Source organism: Octopus sinensis, linkage group LG1, assembly GCF_006345805.1.
Source record: "Octopus sinensis linkage group LG1, ASM634580v1, whole genome shotgun sequence".
NCBI classification, from domain to species: domain Eukaryota; kingdom Metazoa; phylum Mollusca; class Cephalopoda; order Octopoda; family Octopodidae; genus Octopus; species Octopus sinensis.
Window position 1 is genome coordinate 155383858 of NC_042997.1, and position 20437 is coordinate 155404294.

Below are 20437 nucleotides of genomic sequence, written 5' to 3' on the forward strand. Positions count from 1 at the left end.
AAAGTTACGATTTATTGGATAATGTAGTGCTCTCATTCTGGTTATTCTATATGAGCAAAAGATTGGATGGTCTGAATGAATTGATCCTTGTACTCATTTTCTTTTTAAGCCCAGTACTTATTCTATTGATCTCTATCACCAAACCACTAAGTTACAGGGATGTAACCATACCAACACCAGTTGTCAAGAGATTGTAGGGAAAAGACATACACATATAAAATATATATATATATATATATTATTATTATTATTATTATTATTATTATTATTATTATTATAAACTGATGATGATATATACAATGGGCTTCTTTCAGTTTCCGTCTACCAAATCCACTTACAAGATTTTGGTTGACCTGAGATCATAATAGAAGACATTTACCTACGGTACCATGCAGTCAGATTGAACCCGGAACCATGTGGTTGGGAAACAAACTTCTTACCACACAGCCACACCTGTGCCTAATCGTCCCAAATATTTCTCTTAATTTATACAACTTTTTATTTATTATTTGAACATTGATTAATATTTTATGGCCCTTATTAAAAATGCTGTTACCAATATTATATTATAGCTTACAACCAGTATATGGAGCAGCATGGTGGATCAATAGTCAACATCATTGCTGATATGTGGAAGGGTTTTCCTATGATGAGGTAAGTTATCATTTATGGACATTGAGTGTAGATGATCTGAAGAGGATGAACAGAAATAAGGGAAATGTAATCTGTTGGATGTGTTTGGTTGTATGAAACACAGAGCACAGGTTGATGTGTTAGATTCCTGTAATGTTAGTCTGTATGAGAGACAAAGCTCAAGTGATCTAGTGTATATGATTGTAATGCTGAGAATCTGAGCTCAAGTAATCTGTTGGGTATTTATAATGTCAACCTGTGTAACAAACTGAGCTGTTTGTAGTAGTTGTAGTTGTATTAGAAATAATAATTCTTTCTTCTATAGACACACCTGAAATTTTGTCAGTTGGGCATCGCTCAACTTGGTACTTATTTTATGACCCCAGCGCTCAACTGGTACTTATTTTATGGATCCTAAAAGGATGAAAGGCAAAGTTTATCACAGTGGGATTTGCATTTAGAACATAGAAAGCTGGTAGAAATTCCGCTAAACATTTCATTTGATGCAGTAACGAATCTGCCAACTTACCACCTGAGCAATAATGATTCTTTATAATTTTGGTACAAGTCTGGCAATTTTGAGGGGAGAAGTAAGTGAGCTATATAGATCTCAGTACCTGACTGTTTTATTATATTAACTCCAAAAGGATGAATGACAAAGTTAACTTTGGTAGGATTTGAACTCAAAATGTAAGTTATCTGTTTATTGTCATTGTGAGAGACTAAGTACAAGGTATCTGTTAGATGTCTTTGACATTAGTCTGTATGATAGTCTGAACACATGTAAGAGAGGAGCTGAGAGAGAGAGAGAGTATTGCTTGAAGTGTATAGTTGAGATAACTTTGGTGGTATGGCTAGTTTGGTTATGTGATAAGAATGGATGGCGAATGCTGTGTGAAAAAGCGTTGTGTGTTGATTGTGAAAGGTAATTGTGGAAGAGCAAGACTGCAGAAGGAAATGATGAGGTTAAATTGTACAATGCCTGGCCTCAAAGAAGAAATGGTGTAAGAGTGAGATTCTTGATAATGTGCTGCAGTGTAGCAGATCTATCTAACTCATGCCATTAAGGAAAAATTAATGCTAAAATGTTGATAATAATGATGATAATGATGATGAAAATGATGGTCGTGGTGAGAATGATAGTGATAGTGGATGATCAAAATAAAGCAGTTACTATATTTACTTGTGTATAAGTCTCACTATTTTATACTTGATATTAACTTAAAAGAATTGGGATTTACACATGACAAAGCTAAAACTGTGGAGGGAAAAAACTTAACAGTAAATTTAGGGATGTGATTTATACGGGAGTGCAACTTATATACAAGAAGATAACTTTATTAAATGAATCTTAACCACGCATTAATTTTCTCTTTATTTGTAGCCACACTGGTGCTGCTCGAGCTGGTGTTGATAATCTGACTAAGTCTTTATCAATTGAATGGGCTGAGAGTGGTGTTCGTGTCAATGCTGTAGCACCTGTAAGTTATTTGTTGTTATTGAAATTGTCATTATTGCTGTTGTTGATTAGCCCCAAGATCAGTCCTGAATCAGCATAATTATCTATCTATCTCTATCTAGGTTGTCCCACAGCACGCCCCATGACTGTTTCCATACATTTTCCCCATTCATCTCGATCCTCCATAATGGTCCTCTGCTCCTGTACCCATTCCATACCAGCATCTTCCAGCAAGTTGTTAATATAGGTCATCTTCCTCCTTCCTCTCCTGGTTCTTCCTTCCTTTGGTTGCCAGAGCACTAGGTTGTTAGCAATTTCATCAGTGTATCTGATGCAGTGTCAAGCTAGCCTCATATTTCTATGATGTATCTTCAATGCTATTTTTGGTAGTCTCTGGTATAAGTTGGCATTTGTTATATGACTCTTCCAGGAGACATTGAGTGCCATCTAAGTATCCTTGCATAACAACCATCCAACTGCTTCTTCAATGCTTTAGTGAGCATCCATGTTTCAGCCCCGTATAGAAGAACAGACTTCACTGTTGCCAGAAATAACCTCACTTTCAATTTCCTTACTAACTTTGAACTCCATACCTTTCTCAATCCTAAGCATAATTATGTTAAAAAAAAAAACAAAACATTCCTTACCATGCCAACTTTTATTCAGTTTTACTTAATCTAGATCTACGTTATCCAATGTGTCCTTCCTTCTTGTAGTTTAGTGCCCATATCAATTCTGTTCCAGTGTTATTTTGATCAAAAGCATTCCAGCCAGTATTTCATTCAGGGATTTATCTAAAGCTGCTAAAAAATGGTAGGTTCTTGTTTCAGGAAGAATTGTCTATTTCTAGCAGGAACATCACCTGCATGTTAGCTTCCTTGCTGGATTTATCATCATCATTTTAATACCCATTTTTCCATGCTTGCATGGGGCAGATGTTCCATGGACAGACACATTTTCACAGAATTTTGCAGATGAACGAAACTGCTTGTATGATGGATACACTCATTTACAACTGCGATGTGATGTCAAGATAAGGAGACACAAACCTGCATGTACACACACACACACAAATATATACATATATATATATATATATATATATATATATATATATATATATATGACAGGCTTCTTTGAGTTTCTGTCTACCAAATCCATTCACAAGGCTTTGGTCAGCCCAAGGCTATAGTAGAGGCACTTGCCCAAGGAGACATGCAGTGAGACTGAACCCAGAACCATGTGGTTGGGAAGCAAGGTGCAGGAGTGGCTGTGTGGTAAGTAGCTTGCTTACCAACCACATGGTTCTGAGTTCAGTCCCACTGCGTGGCACCTTGGGCAAGTGTCTTCTACTATAGCCTTGGGCCGACCAAAGCCTTGTGAGTGGATTTGGTAGACGGAAACTGAAGGAAGCCTGTCGTATATATGAGTATGTGTATTTGTTTGTGTTTGTGTTTGTCCCCCCAACATCGCTTGACAACCGATGGTGGTGTGTTTACGTCCCCGGAACCTAGCAGTTCGGCAAAAGCGACCGATAGAATAAGTACTAAGCTTACAAAGAATAAGTCCTGGGATCGATTTGCTCGACTAAGGGTGGTGCTCCAGCATGGCCACAGTCAAATGACTGAAACAAATAAAAGAGTGAAAGGTTTATTCTGTCAAAGTTGATCTAGACCTAAACAACAACAATAACAATGATGCATAAATGTTTCATGCTGCTTTTTCTGATAAATAAAGCATATACATATGTAAACAATGATTTAAATAAAACAACATACATAAGATATAGAATGTGATAGTTGATAGTCTTCATTGCACACAATATTTTAGTTATTCATTTGAAAATTTTTCATGGTTTATCAAGGACAGATTAAGTAGAAAAAACTTACCACAAAACTGACTGACAGAGTTCCGTGTAGCTCCTGAAGTTGTTCTGATTAGGAGGTTAGAAGCTTTGGTAGAGCAATTTGGTGGGAAAATTCACAAAACTTACTTTCAAGTCATAAAAAATATCTTTCAAGCTTATGTGGTTATACACAAGCTGATCTGATTGGTCAAACCATGTTCACATAGGCGTTAATGCATTTTATAGCGATGCAGTCAATTTCTCAGAGCTGGTCTTTTCTTTTTAAGATTGTGTAGTTAGGCCATGGTCCTAAACTGGAGATCTGAGCATGATGGTTTGAAATTCAAGAGAAGCCTCATTACAAACTAAACCCTTGAAGGCAGTGCCCCAGCATAATCATAGTCCAAAGAATGAAAACAGTAAAAGGATACAAGAATAAATAAGATTAAAAAAAACAATATTTGTTTATAAAGTTTGTTATCTCAAACTTAAATCATTTAATTAAGTGAAAGAAATATGTCAATTAATGCAGTTAATTAATCTAAAATAACTTCCGATTATCACGCACACATATACATAATAACTCAAATAACTTAATGAGGAGAAGCTTTATAAATAGATATTCGGTAATGCTTTATAAATATCAACCAAGCAATATCGGAATAAATATTCAAAAAGGAGGAAGGAAAAACTTCCTGTTGATATTTCTGTTTTATGAAAGGCGGCAAGCTGGTAGAATCATTACCACACCAAGCAAATTACTTAGCAGCATTTATTCAATCTTTATGTTCTGAGTTCAAGTGCTACCAGGGTTAACTTTGCCTTTCTTTCTTCCAGAGTCAATAAATTATATACCAGTTAAGCACTAGGGTCAATGTAACTGATTTAGCCCTCCCCACAAAACTGCTGGCCTTGTACCAAAATTTGAATCTGATACTTCTTTTATGAGCAAAACAATATTTTATTGTTTCTGTTTTTATTTGAAACACACACACGCACACATCCATACATTTAATGTTCATAGCATGATTTGGATGGAGACTTAATTGGAGCAGCAATTTCTGACAGATGGTGCATATGTACACATAGACACACACACACACTGGCTTTAAGGGTATTGTGAAAGGCCTGGTTGGAGGCCCAACCTCCCAAGTATTTTTACAGGTATAGAACTTAGAAAAACTGAAGGACTGCTGCAATATGTGTGTGAATCTGAGAGGAATATGTTGAATAAAATCATAATAATTAACTGATCCTCCTGTATTTTCTTTTACCCAAAGCCAGGAACTTTTCAGCCCTCCCCTCCCTGTCAAGTATATAGGGGTCATCCAATAAATAATGTGGTTTTTTCAATTACATGAACTAAAAGTTGGAGGAGGTCAGAATAAACTACCCACATCAACTTGCTATAAAAGCAGACAATAATTTTACCTTGTACTTGTTCTTAGTGCAAGTTTTGAAGAGTGCAGTTCGATTTTAACAGTTATTTTTCCAAAGCTATAAAGGAAATTACAAAGGAGCATATTAGGCATATTTTGCTTTATGAGTTCAATAAAGGCAACAACGCAATGGAAAGTGTGAGGAATATTAATGCAGTATATGGGGATCGGACAGTAAGTGTAAGCCAGTGTCAACAGTGGTTCCAGAAATTCCAAGCTAGAAACTACAGTCCAGAAGACAAGCCTCGCCCTGGAAGATCTGTAGAGCTCAACGATGATGTCGTGCAAACCCTTGTGGAACAAAATCCCATCGTAACTGTTGAGGAACTACCAGAGAAGTTTGGATTTGGTCATTCACCCATTCAACAACAACTGTGTGCCATCAGAAAAGTCTAATCGCATGCAGAGAGTGAATGTGTACTCCGCTTTGTTGTCACATCTCATGAATGAACTTTTTTAGACTGAATAGTGACTGATGACATTTATAAAGAGGAAGTTACTCTTACAGCTGTTTCTGGGATATTAGGGATGTTTCTTCGTCAGAGACGATATGTTTAAATAGGAGGAAATATTAGAATTCAATATGAGGAGTCATTGTCATCATCATCTTCATCACATCATCGTCGTCGTTGTCATCATCATCATCATTTAACCTCTGCTTTCCATGTTGGCATGGGTTGGATTGTGTGACAACAGCTGGCAAGGCAGAAGGCTGCACCATGTTTCACTGAGGCTGTGTGGTTAGAATTTTGTTTCCCAACCATGTGATCTCAAGTTCAGTCTCACAACTCAATACCTTGATCAATTATCTTCCACAGTAGACCTCAGCCAATCAAAGCCCTGCGAGTGGATTTGTTAGAAGGAAACTGAAAGAAGCCTGTTCTGTTTATATTTATGTCTGTGTTTGCATATACTTTTGTCTTGACATTACGTGATGTTTTTAAACAAGCTTCACTGTCATAAAAATGATCTTGTTCATTTCCTGTCTTTCATAGAAACAGGCGCAGGTTGGTGACAGAAAAGACATCCAACTATAGAGAATCTGTCTAATCCTTACAAGTATGAAAAAGTGGACATTAAATAATGATGATAAATGGTGATGATGAAGGTGATGGTGATGTCAGGGTTTTAATTGAGTGGCAAATGATTATTTGAGACTGTGTATTAAAACTGAAGCAATTAAATCATAGAAATACTGTTTAATAATTCATATACATGAAGCAAGGCAGCGAGCTGGCAGAACCGTTAGCACGCCGGGCGCAATGTGTAGCCATATTTCATCTGCCGTTATGTTCTGAGTTCAAATTCCTCCGAGGTTGACTTTGCCTTTCATCCTTTCAGGGTCGATAAATTAAGTACCGGTTACACACTGGGGTCGATGTAATTGACTTAATCCATTTGTCCCCTCTGTGTTTAGCCCCTTGTGGGTAGTAAAGAAGTACATATACATGAAGCTGTTAACTTCATTTTAAATTTAAATTAATTTCATGAAGTGTCAGAAGTTTTGTTAGACAAGTATGACCTGGTCACCAACATAACGGTTCCTTTGCAATTGCCTTAACATATATTAGTAACCAGCTCTTAGATAGGCCTAGGGTTTATTTTTCTATTTTCGTTTTTAATCTTATTTATTGTATGTTGTTGCTATTAGATAAATTGTGTGCTGTATTGATTTAGGTTGAGTTTGACCTCATGGTTTTGGTCTTCTCAATGATATCTTGATTTACTGTTAGACATTATCTTCCAATCTGGAATAACTCTCGCTTCTGATACTTCTGATAACAATCATGAGCAAATAGTGACTTGCAGGACTTTCTGAATGGTATCCCAATGGAAAATTACTGTGACTTATTTTAGTAGTGTGGCCTGCCATGTTTCAAGTTGCCAATGCTTGTCTTAGAACATAGGTAAACGTCTTACTCGTTTTACCTCTCACTAATATAGCTGAGATTTAACCTTTCTTCATATTTTTAATAAGTCTATCTCTCAGCCTTCAATGGCCTTTGCACCAGTCACAAATTTAATCTGTCATTATTCGAATAGGTTATTTCATAGAAACTCCCATCTATATAATTTTCTATCTTTTCCTCTAATACCAGAGATATGTGTGAGGGGGAGAGTGTATGGGTGTGTATATATGTATACACACACACATCATTATCATTGTCCCTACCATCACCACCACCATCCTTATTGTCCTTGTCATCATCATTTAGTGTTTATTTCCTATGCTGGAATGGAATGGCTATCCCACTATCTTTCAAGCAACCGTAGCATTTCATTAAAGGCAGACATAGAGGCTGTTATGTAAATGCATATAAATGTACAAATACATGTGTGTGTGTGTATTGGTGTTTGCATTTATGTTATGTTTTAATAATAAACAATTTTACATTAAATCGAAGGATTACTAATACATTTTGTAGAGTATATATTTATTATTCCTTTACAAGAATAGCGTCAACAGTGACTGAAGTAAAAATACAAACATAAAGGCTTCCTTGATAACTTATGCTTAACTGAATATGTGGATGATAGGCCTAATGCATCACCTTGGCTGATGCCTCTACCTTTGAATTTCAGTGGCTTTAGCAGAGTCCAATTTTTGGCAATATGATGAGGTGTTGAAAAGTTTCTGGCTTTAAGGGTATCACAAAAGGCCTAGTTTGAGGCCCAACCTTCTGAGTTCTTTTACAGGGCTTAGAAAAACTGAAGGACTGCTGCAATAAGTGTGTGAATCTGTGAGGGGAATATGTTGAGTAAAATGATAATTAGCACCCCCGCCTATTTGGACAATATATTTGGTCCTACTTCATCACCCATGTTTTATCGCTGAGGACCTCAACCTACAGAGATGTTCAGGTTGGGCATCAGCTATACTAATTTCATTGATTTGGAAGATCCTTCAAATGTCATGAGAGCTCTTCCCTTCTCATATATTACTAACTTTTATCTTTTATCTTTTACTTGCTTCAGTCATTAGACTGTGGCCATGGTGGGGGTACTGCCTTGAAGAATTTTTAGTTGAATGAGTTGATCCCAGTCCTTATTCTTTATAAGCCTAGTACTTATTCTATCAGTCTCTTTTGCTGAACCGCTAAGTTATGGGGATGTAAACACCAGCATCAGTTGTCAAGGGATGTTGGGGGGACAAACACACACACACACACACACACAATATATATATATATATATATATATATATATATATTATATATATATATATATATATATATATATATATAGAATATATATATACGATGGGCTTCTTTCAGTTTCTGTCTACCAAATTTACTCACAAGGCTTTGGTTGTCCCAAGGCTATAGTAGAAGACACTTGCCCAAGGTGCCATGCAGTGGGACTGAATCCGGAACCATGCGGTTGGTAAGCAAGTTACTTACCACAGCCACTCCTGTGCCTATGTTAGTACTGTTAACTTGTTCAGCTAGTTCTACTGGCTGTTGAACTATTTGGACTTCTAATGTCTTGTTTTTATTGTGTCTTCAATCCTCTATTTGGCGTTTTTCTTTTTTTTGTAGCTGTCACCATTTTTAATGTATCATTTGGCTTTACTTGAATGGCGTAAAAGACACTCAGGCATATTGGATGCACTCAAATTTTAGCAGTACATCATTATCATCGTCTTGTCATTTAACATCCGCTTTCCATGCTGGCATGGGTTGGACGGTTTGACTGAGGGCTGGCAAGCCAGAAGGCGGCACCAGGTCCCAATCTGATCTGGCAATGTTTCTACTGATTATCACAAATTCTACTGATTATCACAAATATACACACACACATACATCAATACACCACTCTGCCCCACAAATACATACTCATTATCATGCATATACACACACATGTTCATATTGATTATCACATATACACTTATATATCTATGTATGTATGTGCACTCACAGACAGCAACCTCTCTCTCCATGCATACTCATAAATTACCCACATACATATACTCATTATCACATTCTAGAACTTCTCTGTTAGAAATAACAGCCAAATCACCCACAAATTGAGTCCTACTGTCTTATGAAATGAAAGAAACATTAAACAATGTAATCATTAATGTACAAAAACGGAGAAGGGGCATGGTTGGAGTGCCTTTGATGATAAATCTGCTCAGTCATGGCTGTATTGATGTTAAACAACAATTTTTAACCTTTGCTCTTTATCCTTCAATCATTACTTTCATTTGTGAATAAATTTTCTGTTGCTTCCATGCATGTGGTCTGCTCAATTTTTTCCTAGGTTACATTGTTTTTTAAATATACTAGCAGTTATAGCCCGGCGTTGCTCAAGTTTGTTTTTTAGTTGTGCTTAAAATGGCAGACTTTGATGTCATGTTAACAAAGTTTTGACATAGTTTCAATCTTTTTTGAAAAGTAAAAATTTTGCATTATGTAGCTTGTTATTCTCTTTAAATGAACATTTTTCTGGTTGAAATACACTGAAAAATGGCGACACAGCAGTAAAAAAAAATCGTAAAAAATAGGGATTTTCATAGGAAAAAAAGCACCTTTTTGATGTAAATAATTTTTGATCTTAACATGGTCCGATTTGAATTTTTTCTTCTATGGAATGAAGAGCAAGCCTTCTTCTATCATTCTTTCAATTTTGGTCAACTTGCGCTGCAGGGTCTTGGAGGAGATAGTGTTAGTTGAAGGCTACCAAACTTGCCACACACACACAGACAACTTCAGCTTTATTTGTATATATATATTAAGAATAACAAAACCATAGTAATATTTTGATTCTTTTTATTTTTTACTGTATTTAGGGATTAATTTATTCCAAGACTGCTGCTGCTAACTATGGTGATCTTGATGTATTCAGTATGTCGAAACCCTTAATCCCAGCCAAAAGACTTGGTCAACCTGAAGAGGTAAGTCAAAATTAATAAGTTTTGTCAAACGGATGTGTCTCATTATATATCTAGGCACCTAGATATTGTATGATATTTCAAGTGTTGGCAATTTCAACTCCGAAAATATCAGATAATATCCATAATCTAAAATATGTATGGTATTTAAAACTGAAATATTAAATGAATATTTTTTTGTTTTATTCTGCATTGTGGAGTTTCCATTAGTTTTTGTTACTTAAGTAACAAGGATTCCTATAAACTACATGATTCTACTATTAAATTTGTCACTAAACTTACACTTGCATAGCATTTTGGGCAAGTGTCTTCTACACTGGCTCTGAGCTAACCAATGCATTGTGAGGAAATTTGATTCACGGAAATGGTAGAAGCCTGTCATGCATGCATACATGCATGTATGTATGTGAGTGTGTGTGTATAGGTATGTAGGTAGGCAGGCAGGCCTGTTTGTCTTGTTGGCTCAAATTATAACAGTATAAATGGCAGCAGATGAAGGTATGTGGCCTTCATATGGTGTTGCAATCATGATTGCCAGATCGTGGGTTCAATTCATAGACTGGGTGGTATGTTGTGTTCTTGTGCAAAACACTTCATTTCATGTTGCTCTAGTGCTGTGTGAGGTCTGGCATGTCAAAGAGTAGACCCAACATTTCATCTGCATGTCATAAGAGGCAACTAAAAGAGGTTGAGGTAGGATTTGCACTCCGATCTCATAAAACCTTCACCAGCAATGACTACCCCAACAGTGCAAAGGTGTCATCCATTAGGAGTAGGGAATCACTAACAAATGGTGGATGCAGTGATGTGCTGTTACAGCACATATCCCTGTACTACTACTACTACTACTACTACTACTACTGATGATGATGATGATGATTACATTAACTGACCCATATAAGTGTATTTACTCAGTAAATCAAGTGTGAAAATTAGTTTTTATTGTAAGACAAAGACAGAGAGAAGCTGGCAGACATATGTGAAGTGAGGGATTAAAATACATTATATAGATATGAGGGTTGTCTTTCATTCTTCTGGGGTTGATATCTCAAGTACCAAATATAAAGGTGAGGTGGCCAAGTCATTTAAACCAAATGAAGCACTCCCTTTCAACAGCCAGCCTTGAAACAATGTAAGACATTCATTATTGAACAGCGCCCACAAACATATACACATACATATACTGGTTATCACATACACACTCACATCAATACACCACCCTGCCCCACAAACACATACTCATTATCATGCATATACACACACACATTCATATTGATTATCACATATACACTCATATATTTATGTATATATGTGCACTATAAGACAGCAACCTCTCTCTTCATGCATACTCATAAATTACCCATATACATATACTCATTATCACATACATACATACATACATAATCACTCACCCACTTACACACTTAGATACACAAATTATTATCTTTGTTTCAATAGTTTTTACATGGCAGTATGAGTCAAAGAGAGACATGATAAGTCTTAATTAAGACTTATTAACATAATTATTCAATCATAGTTATATTTGGCACTAGACACTTGTTCGTAATATTTTCTTATTTTGTTATTGCTTTATTTTTTTACTTTGTTGTTATTCTTTAGAATCAGGTCAACCCTTGTCCAGCAGACCTATGGTCAAAGAGGTTTCAGACAACCATCTCATCTTTAGTTAATTTTATTCTTTTATTCTCTTGTTGCTGTGCTCAGCTTTGTCCTTATCAAAATGTCCATCTAGAATCAGTGAATAAGTTATGGAGAATTCAAACGAGGTGGTGGAATAAATCACTTACTTAGAAATAGAAATAAAGACAAAATAGGATAGGCCAACAAGGGAATCTCTCAATGGTTGTTGAACAAGCTATAAAAATAGCAGCTAAATCTCCTTTGTATTGCATTGCACCATCTTTAGAAAAGAAAGGGCTTGGAAAGAGATGGGATGGTCATGCTTGTACTGACTTTGATCATATGTGTGTCTGTTTGACCTATTTTCCTGTCATGACCATCCCAGCTTTGTTATATTTTCTTCTCAGTTTTTTTTTTTTATATTATTGTTGAGTTCAGTTTAGCCATGGTCCAGCAAACTTAGGATCAAAATTGTTCCAGCTATGACCATCCCATTTTGTTTCATCTTGTTGCTCTTGCTGTTTAACAACAACAACAACAATAATAATAATAATAATAATAATAATAATAATAATAATAATAATAATAATAATGATGATGATGATGATTTCAATTTTTGTTGTTTAATAATAATAATGATTATGGTTTCAAATTTTGGCACAAGGCTAGCAATTTGGGGAAGGGTGCAAATCAATTACATTGACCACAGTGCTCAACTGGTACTTATTTTATTGACCCTGAAAGAATGAAAAGCAAAGTCAACCTTGGTGGAATTTGAACTCAGAATGTAAAGACAGATGAAATACCACTAAGCATTTTGCCTGGCATGCTAATTAATGGCTCTGCCAGCTTGCTGCCTTAATGATAATAATCATTTCTATTATAGGCACAGGGTCTGAAATTTTGGGGGAGAGGGATAGTTGATTACATCAACTGGTACTTATTTAATTAACCCTGAAAGGATGAATCAATCAACTTACCATACCCTTCAAATTTGCTGGCTTTGTATCAAAATTAGAAAGAATTATCATTATTTTTATTATTATTATTATTATTATTATTATTATTATTATTATTATTAAGGCAGCAAGCTGGCAGAATTGTTAGCATGCCGGGCGAAATGTTTAGCAACATTTCATCTGTCTTTACATTCTGAGTTCAAATTCCACCAAGATCAACTTTGCCTTTCATTCTTTTGGAGTCGATAAATTAAGTACCAGTGAAACACCGAGATCTATGTAATTGACTTGTCCCATCCCCCAAAATTTCAGGCCTTGTGCCTATTATAGAAAGGATTATTATTATTATTATTATTTTTATTATTATTATTATTATTATTATTATTATTATTATTATTATTAAGGCAGCAAGCTGGCAGAATTGTTAGCATGCCGGGCGAAATGTTTAGCAACATTTCATCTGTCTTTACATTCTGAGTTCAAATTCCACCAAGATCAACTTTGCCTTTCATTCTTTTGGAGTCGATAAATTAAGTACCAGTGAAACACCGAGATCTATGTAATTGACTTGTCCCATCCCCCAAAATTTCAGGCCTTGTGCCTATTATAGAAAGGATTATTATTATTATTATTTTTATTATTATTATTATTATTATTATTATTACTACTACTACTACTACTACTACTACTACTACTAAGGTGGCGAGCTGGCAGAATTCTTAGCATGTCTTGCAAAATGCTTCATCCACCTTTACATTTTGAGTTCAAATCCTGCCACGGTTGACTTTACCTTTCATTCTTTTAGGGTTGGTAAATAAGTAGCATTCTGATTGACTAGCTCCCTTCCTCCGAATTTCAGGCTTTGTGCCTATAGTAGAAAGGAGTATTATTATTGGTGTTTTATGATTAAAATAGACCATTATTAATCCTGTATTTTTCTATTTTATTTCAATTTCAAGATTTCAGCAGCTGTTTGCTTTTTGCTTTCACCTGCTGCCTCCTACATCACTGGCACAACAATAAAAGTTGATGGTGCTTCAAGTTTATACAGCACTCTCTATGATGTACCAGGTAAATATTATCAAAATAATACCATTTGAATTGGATTGTCTTGCAATTAGAAGGGCACAAAGACAATCACTGTGCATAAATGCATGCTCCACCTCACACATCAGCATCAAGCATCACTTTAATGTTCACTTTTCCAAGTTCTCATGAATCAGGCAGAGTTTACTGAGGCCAGTTTTCTATGGCCAGATGCCCTTCCTGTCACCAACCCTTACTTTTTTCCATGCAAGGTAATATTTCTCCTAGGCCAGATATGTTTCTACAGAATATTGGAAATGAACAACACTGCTTGTATGACAGTGGCACTCGTTTACAACTATCATGCAATGTCAAGACAAGGAGACACAAACATACACACACATATACATATGTGTGTACAACATATGTATATACATATAAATATGTGTGTACACATATACATATGTGTGTACAACAGACCTCTTTCAGTTTTATCTTTGTATTTTTTTTTTAATAGGAATGCTTTGAGAGTGTTTGTGGACCGATGAGTGAATTTAATGTTGCTCAAAGGGGTACGGAACCATCATGATGCAGCAGGGGTAAACCAGATTATGCTTTTGGGCCCTGCTGCTGATACAATTACTTTTCCAATTACTGAGTTTTGTTCTTGTGGAATTATTCTCCTAGTACTAACTATCAAGCAGAATTAGTTATCTCTCTAGTTATTCATTTGATTCTATCTATTTAGTATCTGCAACACTATGAAAATATCCATTATTCACAGAGCAGAATAAGTTAGTGTACAGTGGTGAGGGACAAGAAACCTGGTATTCTGAGTACTCTGTGAATATCTTATACTTATTTTTCCCACATAGAGATTATCACTAGCTTCTTCAGATTCTGTTTGCTTTGATGTCTCCTAGAAGTGGGTCTTTGCAGTGAAGTTCAAACCTGAGGTTGTACTGGGAACATCTATCTGTTATATTCACAATAAAAAACAAAATTCACTTAGATGAATAAAACCTTAAAACATCCTATTCTTTTTCTCCCTATTATATACAAACTTATTAAAACCTTTAAATTTTACTATAGCTAGTTATTAGAAAGAGAGATTTCAAAGGAATAAGTGTCTGTCATATGAATTTCATTAGCTTACAGTTGTTTCTGCTATAAGATGCAGCGGACTCTTAGTTGAGTGCCTGTATAACACCTTATAACGTCACCAGAGCCTCGACTATAAGATAAATCATTTATTGCCCTGTCATCTCTCTTTCTTATTACTGCTATTTACTCAGCCAACACTTCGTTCTGAAACATATGTATATTGAGTTCTACACAGGGTTATTGATCTTGCAATACCCAAGCATAATATTAGCTAATCATATTTGTAAACTGAAGCTAATCAATGTGTGATAAATTGGCAGAAGAGATAATTTTGTTTCATTGTAAACTAATTAAAAATACACACACACAGTAAGATTAAATTATAACACTAAAATATCACATTTATGTATTCATTTTGCAAGATTCTTGATGTGAAATCGTATGTTGAAACAGATATTGTTGTATTTGGGGTGGTCATGATGCCAATTTAACCAATGAAAGCACACACACACACTATTTATTTAGTGTTCATTTGCTTCTGCTTATTTCATATTAGTTATATTTCAGTCAAAGTTCTTTCATCACACTTCTGTGACCTCATCAGTGGTCCTTTGCTTTCTTCTTTCTTTTTTGTGTCTCTCCTTCCTGCATTATCAGTATCCCCTGTTTATTCACATTTATTTTATTTTATTTATTTGTTTTTATCTACTTACTCATTCATTTTTTTGTATTAATTTATTATATTTTGTTTGTATTTAATTATTTAATTCCATTTATTTATTTATTTATAAATAGATAAATAAATAAATGGAATTAAATAATTAAATACATAAACAAAATATAATAAATTAATAAAAAAAATGCACAAGTAGATAAAAACAAATAAATAAAATAAAATAAACATGAATAAACCAGGGATACTGATAATGCAGGTACCATACTCATTCCCATACACACACACAGGGATATACGTATGTGCAAATAAAGACTCATACAACAGGAATACAAAATAGCAGATCGTTAGGAAGGAGAGACACAAAGAAGAAAGCAAAGGACCACTGATGAGGTCACAGAAGAGTGATGAAAGAACTTTGGCTGACATATAATTAATATGAAATAAAGCTAAAGCAAGCAAACACCAAATAGATAGTGTGTGTGTTTTCATAGGCTAAATTGGTGACATGACCATCCCCAAATACAACAATATCTAAAATATCGTTTTTTAAACTAATGCTTTTTACTTTCTTGTTTGAAGATCATAAAAATTGGCCAGAATATTCCTGTGGTTCTGAAGCAGACACTGATGAAGACAGTTCCCCCAAAAGCAAATTATAATAATGTGCTGAAGAAAATGGAAGAATACATAAAAGTGATTTATTTTTTAATATAAGATATTGAACCAACAAATTATTGCACTTAATTAAAATAATGCAAATATAATTGTTATATTTATATCTATTTTGCCATATTTAGAATAGCTTTTTGAAATGAAAAGGGGCTAAAGATTTTAATCATTTAAGATTATAAGTCAACTAAGAAGACTGAAGCAAGGGAGGCTCAGAAACTAAATGTGAGAATGCAGTCTACAGGAGAATTTTAAAAGATTTAATAGCAATGTAGAAGCATGTGTTTTCAGTCAGCTTGCAAGACATGGAAGGAGACATTGGATTTATGTAGTCCCTAATGTACTTAGACAAGATAGTCATGACTTTTTTTGATCATAGTCAGTATGGATCTGGGGTGAAACAGCCTCACTTTAAAATTATTTTACGTCACCTTACTGTACACTGGATTAAGTGAAGCCAGTGCTTTGCAGAAGAGGTCTAATAAGAACAAAACATATCCAGAGTGATCTCTCTTGTTTGTTGAATTGATTAAAATATCCCCTCTAGATTGTAGACTGATGTTGTCTCTTCTTTTTCTACATTAAATATGTTAACACTTACTTGACTAATATCATTGTCAAATAATCAGGTTGCTGAAATAAAAGTACTTTGAAGGTATTGGTACCTCTTTTGTCATGCCATATAATTGTTTTCAGTGGATTTATACAGGTATTCCCCACATTTCAGCTACCTCAGGTTGAGATTTTATACTTATGAAGATTGTAAAATATAACCACTAACTTTAGTATATGGACTGTGATTTAGCCTAACAAAATTCAGATAAATTTTCAGAATTTTTCTGAAGTTTCAGCTCTGAGCTGAAACGTATTAAAAAAAAAAAGAATTTAAAACCTACATACAATATCCTTGTTAGCCAAAAGACCACTTCTCAGTGATTTTGTTAAGATCAAAGAAGTTATCAATTTGAGAAACTATAATCATGATACACACGCACATGTATGTATGTGTGTGTGTATGGCACAATAAACCCTTTCATAGTGTAATATGAAATTTCTTATTGTATTTGTGTATGGTTTTGAGGGGTTAGTATCTGTTTAGTTATATATATAGAGAGCTATAAATAAAAATCAACCTTCACCATCAACACCAACACCATTGGCATCAAACCAAAACCAATACAACCATCATTATCAACACACCTACTCCTTAATGACCAACACCCACAAGATTACGAAATCCATCTAAAATAAATCACAATGGCATGAGATAATGTGGTATCTGAGTGTATTTTAAATGTTGAAGGGAATGTTTTTGATCTTAGGTCAATGAGGATTGACTTGTGGCTAAACAATGACATCAATGCAATTATCAAGAATAAATGATCGATGCCAGTCCCTATTATCACAGTCACCAACGCCAAAACAGCCAATGTTCCCCACATCTTCCTCTCTACCAACTTTTGAATAAGCAACTAGTAACAACAATAGTATCCACATGATAGTATCTGTAGCTGTATATGATGCATGTCAATACAACAGTGTGTGGTGTGTATGAGTGTACAGTTATATGGTTCAAAGGGCAAAGTGTCTATAAACATGGTAGCCCTTCAACTAAATGTAATCATACAGGAGTGGATGTGTGGTAAGTAGCTTACTTACCAACCACATGGTTCTGGGTTCAGTCCCACTGCATGGCACCTTGGGCAAGTGTCTTCTACTATAGCCTTGGGCCGACCAAAGCCTTGTGAGTGGATTTGGTAGATGGAAACTGAAAGAAGCCCGTCATATATATATATGTGTGTGTGTGTCTGTATTTGTCCCTCCAACAACGCTTGACAACTGATGCTGGTGTGTTTACATCCCCATAACTTAGGAGTTCGGCAAAAGAGACCGATAGAATAAGTACTAGGCTTACAAAGAATAAGTCCTGGGGTCGATTTGCTCAACTAAAGACGGTGTTCCAGCATGGTCACAGTCAAATGACTGAAACAAGTAAAAGAGTAAAGAGAGTACTTTCTTCCACCTCACTCCTTCACCCTCTCATCAAATTTCCACTCTTACGTCCATAATAAGACACTAACTTTGTACTCTCACAAAATAGTTCTTTTGTGGTGTTATTTTTTGTTTTTATAATACATATTTGTTGTAGATAATTGTTGATTGTCACTGTTTGATTTATGGAAAGAACCCATGAACTTACAAAAGAACCCATCAAGTGAAATTGGAAGCAGTGGCACGAAAAGGAACCGTAGTAGGATTACATTGAATATTAATTTTGATATGTTAAAAGGGCTTGCTGCAAGAGAAAATAATTAGCCACGTTGCCGAATCATAATAGCTTGCAATGTCTAAAGCGAGACCAATACATGCCATTAGAGAGAAAATTAAGTCAAGTGCTCAAGAAGCTACTCTGTTAACTGCTCAGACCTTATCTTTATATAGATCTATTGTGATGCTTAAAGTGTGACAGATCTTGAGAGTATTAATAAAGAGTCAGACTCCATGTGCTGATAAGCATGATGAAAATTTAAAAAGAAAAAAGCCAAAAAGTTTGTGTGACAATTTGTAAAAAAATAAAAAAGAAAGTGAAAGTTTTAAAAATCTTTTCTGCCTTGTAAAGGATGGTTTGATAGGTCTAAGAAGAATTTGAATTTACACAACTTAAAAATGACTGCTGAAGCTGCTAGTGCTGACACAGGGGTTACTGCTAATTATCCTCAGCAGCTGGAAAAAAAAACAAAAAAAAACTGCAGCACAAGTATAGAATGCTGATGAACCTGCACTTTTTTGAAAGGTCATGCCTGCTAGAATTTATATTTAAGAAAGAAAGAACAACGCTAGGATTTAGAACCTCTAAAAATCATCTGGCGTTTCTTCTGGGAGAAAAAGCTGTTGGCGATTCTAACTTAGAGCCCTTACAGATGTACATGAAAATCCAAGGTCCTTTAAGAGTTATGCAAAGTTTAACATAACTGATTTGGCATTCAAATAAGACTTGGAGAACTAGGAATCTTTTCAAAGAGTAGTTTACAAACATTTTTGACATGATGTAGAAAGGCACAGTGCCAGATACAAAGCATCACTCCTATTAGGTAACACACCAATCCATTCAGTAAACCTAAATGAACTTTCTGATAGTGTGGGAATAGAATATATCCCCAAGAATATCTCTTTCTTACTCCAGTTAATGAATCTAGGTATGATAGCTAACTTCAAGATATATTACCAGAGAACTTTCAAACAACTGACAGGAAAGATAAATCTACAGTTAGAGACTTCCTAAAGAATTTTCACACAATGGATACTGTGGATAACATAGCTGAGTCATGGGATGAAGTGAAACCTTCGATTTTAAATGCTACTTGGAAAAAATATATAGCCAGACTGTATCCATGATTTCACAATTCAACACTTGCAAATGATGTAAATGTTTGAAGAAATCAGAGCTGCATGCGTCTCAGAGAATTTATCTAAATCTCTCTCTATATAAAGCTGAAGTTGTCTGTGTATGGCAGGTTTGGTAGCCTTCAACTAACACTATCTCCTATGAGACCCTGTGGTGCAAGTTGACCAAAATTGAGAGTATGATAGAAGGCTTGCTCTTCCTTCTGTAGAAGGAAAAATTCAAATCAGACCATGTTAACACCAAAACTTATTTACATCAAAAAGGTGCTTTTTTTCTGTGAAAATCCCTATTTTTTACGATTTTTTTACTGCTCTGTCGCCATTTTTTGGTGTATTTCAACCAGAAAGCTTCTTTTGCTGTAAGAATATATCCTATTAATATCTTTTCCTTATTTAACACTTTAGCATTTAAACTGACCATATCCTACCAAAATATGCTTTTATGTTTAAACTGCCAATATCTAAAAATTAGCAGTTACCTTATAAATATTTCAAAGCTATAAAATAATGCATGGTTAATTCAAAACATTGTGAATAAACAAGTATTAGATTTGATAGAATAATCTGAATGCTAAAGGGTTATGTTAATGGACTACAGCCATGATGAGACACCATCTCAAAGGGTTTAGCCAAACAAGTCAATCCCAGTTCTTCCATTCCCAAGGTTTTGATTGATTTGAGGCGGG

At 35.0% G+C, this 20437-nt stretch overlaps 1 protein-coding gene across 2 annotated transcripts in view; it reads left to right on the forward strand.

Annotated features, from left to right (window-relative positions):
- LOC115215133 (peroxisomal trans-2-enoyl-CoA reductase) overlaps nt 1–17004 on the forward strand; it is a 62420-nt gene extending 45416 nt beyond the window's left edge. Inside the window, exons 4-9 of one of the 2 annotated variants that reach the window (XM_036505816.1) lie at nt 573–654; nt 2018–2114; nt 10170–10274; nt 13831–13942; nt 16257–16370; nt 16480–17004. In XM_036505816.1, the coding sequence (XP_036361709.1) occupies nt 573–654; nt 2018–2114; nt 10170–10274; nt 13831–13942; nt 16257–16336 (476 nt within the window). In that variant the 3' untranslated portion in view covers nt 16337–16370; nt 16480–17004. Of the gene's footprint in view, nt 1–572; nt 655–2017; nt 2115–10169; nt 10275–13830; nt 13943–16256 lie in introns of both variants that reach the window. The other variant, XM_029784310.2, reaches the window with a different exon arrangement.
- Nucleotides 17005–20437: the final 3433 nt, after the last annotated feature.